At 40.5% G+C, this 3507-nt stretch overlaps 1 protein-coding gene across 1 annotated transcript in view; it reads left to right on the top strand.

Moving 5' to 3' along the window:
- LOC107574778 (ectonucleotide pyrophosphatase/phosphodiesterase family member 2-like) overlaps positions 1-2761 on the top strand; it is a 25952-nt gene extending 23191 nt beyond the window's left edge. Inside the window, exon 16 of the mRNA XM_016261219.1 lies at positions 2690-2761. Within this exon, the coding sequence (XP_016116705.1) occupies positions 2690-2706 (17 nt within the window). The 3' untranslated portion in view covers positions 2707-2761. The remainder of the gene's footprint in view (positions 1-2689) is intronic.
- Positions 2762-3507: the final 746 nt, after the last annotated feature.

Raw genomic sequence — 3507 nt, 5'->3', positions numbered from 1 at the left:
GGCGTGGACAAGTCTTAACTTTTATAAAGAATATCTCTTTGGATTTGAGACTTTAGTCTTTGCAACTTTAGGGATCTTATCTATGCACGAACAGCTTGTAACACTCCAAAGAGAAAGAAAAATTTTAAATTGCATCTTATGACCCCTTTAACACTTGACACTTACCACTGAGAAACGTCCCGCTCCAGTCGTGCTTGCGAATCAGTCTCTTGTCGATCAGCCAGTTCAACCGTTTCATCATCAGACTCCGGCTCGAATTGGTAAGGTAAGGGGTCATATGATGTTGCTAAAAAGAACATTATTTTGTGTATTTGGCGTAATGAAATGTTTATGCAGTTTAAGGTTAAAAACACATTATTTTCCACATACTGTACATTATTGTTTCTCCTCTGTGCCCCGACTTTCTGAAACGCATTGATTTTTACAAGGCTCATTGGTCTGAAAAGCAAGGTGTGCTCTGATTGGCCAGCTATACAGTGCGTTATGATTGGCCGAATGAAACGTCCGGCTCCAGTCGTGCTTGCGAATCAGTCTCTTGTCGATCAGCCAGTTCAACCGTTTCATCATCAGACTCCGGCTCGAATTGGTAAGATACAATTGATACTATCTTTTCTATGTATTGACCGTTTCATTTCCGACATGCACTGTACGCTGTAGACCAATCCAGAGCCAATTTCTCTGCGGCTCTGGACCAATCACAAAGGAGTGCACCATCTGACCAATCATAGCAGTGAGGGCTCACGGAAAGGAGGGGTTTAGAGAAACTGATTCTTTGCACTGCTTCGTACGAGTCGTTTACGAATCATTTAGAAATGAGGTAAAATTAAATCTATTTTTTGAGAAAACGAACGTGTTTTTTGACCTTGCATGCATGTAAACCTGTTTTAGGAGACTCATAAAACAATATTAGCAAGCTTAAAAATGGCATAATAGGGGCACTTTAACTGTTGGAGAAAACTGGTTAATTTTAAGCTTTTTTGTGCTATTTTCAACTTCCGGGTTTAAAATCTACATCGTGTTGACGTCACAATTTGTGAAATACATCGATGACGCATCAGTGTCTATTAAATTATTCATGAGACTGCGTGTTCTTATCCTATGAGAAGACGTTTCTCCTCTGTGCCCCGACTTTCTGAAACGCATTGATTTTTACAAGGCTCATTGGTCTGAAAAGCAAGGTGTGCTCTGATTGGCCAGCTATACAGTGCGTTATGATTGGCCGAATACCTCAAGCATGTGACGGAAATGTTTACGCCCCTTACCATACTGTGATGGAGTGACGAGGTCACAATTTGTGAAATACATCGATGACGCATCAGTGTCTATTAAATTATTCATGAGACTGCGTGTTCTTATCCTATGAGAAGACGCTTCGCTTAATTATTCACAACAGCATGTTTTATTTTGCTTAGACAGATGCTTCAGATTGTGAGATCACGCACATTAACTGAGTGAGAGTGTTTGTTTTTGCTTTATAATAAGAGTTCGGCACAAACGGGATTCATTCACTTAGTGAGTGTAACCATTTCTACAGCTCCGTGACACAAGCCGTCAAAATGCTTATATAAACATTTACATTTAGACATATAAACGCAGCCTAAAAAGTTCAGAGGTGCAACAGTGCGTTCATATATGTGTTTTCGATGCAGAGTGCAAATGGCTGTGCATTTATTTGGTTTTAACTCGATGGGAGTGAAAAGAAACTGTCTGATCCCGAAGCTGTGTGTGTTGTCTTTCTCCCATCTTCCCCCTCTGTTCCGCTGCGCAACACTTTTTTAAAACATTTTTAAAAACTGTAGTGAGAACTAACCAGTGCTGAAACAGGGTTTCATGACCCTTTAAAATCCTTTAAAGAGGTCATATGATGCAATTTCAATTTTTCTCTTTGGAGTGTTACAAGCTCTTGGTGCATAAAAAAGATCTGTAAAGTTGCAAAGACTAAAGTCTCAAATCCAAAGAAATATTCTTTATAAAAGTTAAGAGTCAACCATGCCTACCTAAAACGGCTCATTCTAACATGCCCCCACATGTCTACGTCACGATGTGGGAAGATTTGCATAACACTGCCCAAATGTTCACGCAAAGAAAGAAGGCTTAACATTTATTCTCACTGTTGCCGCCACCGCCATGTTGTGGAGACGCTGTGTGTTTCATTGTGAAAGCAAAACTACTTTGTTTGGCCTTCCAAATGTGGACAATATCCGCTTCGTCATGCCTAGAGCTGATACGTGCTGGTCGCTGAGGAAATACATCAACTTCGCGCTGTAGATCGCCAAATCGGCTTTCACCGTGGACGAAGCGGAGTCCAGCCCAGGGTCGTCACATGTGGTTGCCGCAAGCCTTCCGGCCGCGCCGTTCTCAAGCCCGCTGGCCGTTCCTCACTCAAGCCCGCCGGCCACCGCTCACTCTAGCCAGCCGCCGCTCACTCAAGCCCGCCGTGTGTGACGCTGTGTGTTTCATTGTGAAAGCGAAACTACTTTTTTTGGCCTTCCAAAAGAGGACACGACTAGAAATCAGTGGTTAAGTTGTATTTACAACACTGTTCCAGAACAGTTCAACCCAAATATTCAGATGTGTGCAGCGCATTTTATGGAGGTCTGTTTCCTGATCCTGGGAGACTAGACAACATAAGTCGTCCGGTCAGAGATGAAGTACACTTTAATGGTTTAAGACTCGTAGAGGTTTACAGTCCTTGGATTTGGTTGAGAGAATGATTGTAGTACAGGTAGCAGAGAGTATGGCAGAGTAGTACAGAGTAGTTTGGAGTGTAGCTTAGTACGAGTGGTTCTAAACAAACAGAACAACAATAACCAATTAGTAATGAAATATAAACTCACTCTGTTACTTATACATAATATATATACTTAAACATAATAGCAATATAGCATAGTAGCAAATTAGTGATATAACGATCGATTCAGACATGTAAAGACTAGATTAGCACTTGTGAAACTGGCATCATGTTCTCTGACACGTGAGCTCGGAAGAACCGATAAATATGGCTTAAATACCACAAACAATCTCACTTATTCAGTAAATAATAATATACACATACTCAAAGTGACTTCAAGTTTACAATATTATACACCAATATTGCTATTTAACCATCTCTCATATGCATTCACTGGCTCCGTATGTATGATGCAATACACAATGCGTGTGGCGCACATACATGATTATAATTAGCATCTAGCGATAACACAAACTTATGCCTTCAAAATACAGCAATTTAAAGATAATGAATAACATAAACCCCATCACTCACTTGTGTATGAACGCACTCAATAGAAAACAACAACAGCTTGAACAACAGCTTGAACAACACAACAGCGAATAATGTCTGTGCTCTGAACTGCGTCCTGTTAAAGGGGTCATATGATGCGATTTTCAAGTTTTCCTTTCTCTTTGGAGTGTTACAAGCTGATTGTGCATAGATAAGATCCCTGAAGTTGCAAAGACTAAAGTCTCAAAACCAAAGAGATATTCTTTATCAAAGTTAAGACTCTG

Source organism: Sinocyclocheilus grahami, unplaced genomic scaffold (genome assembly GCF_001515645.1).
Source record: "Sinocyclocheilus grahami isolate Dianchi unplaced genomic scaffold, SAMN03320097.WGS_v1.1 scaffold2336.1, whole genome shotgun sequence".
In the NCBI taxonomy this organism is placed as follows: domain Eukaryota; kingdom Metazoa; phylum Chordata; class Actinopteri; order Cypriniformes; family Cyprinidae; genus Sinocyclocheilus; species Sinocyclocheilus grahami.
The sequence above is the reverse complement of the archived record's forward strand: the minus strand, read 5'-3'. Positions and strand labels throughout refer to the sequence as shown.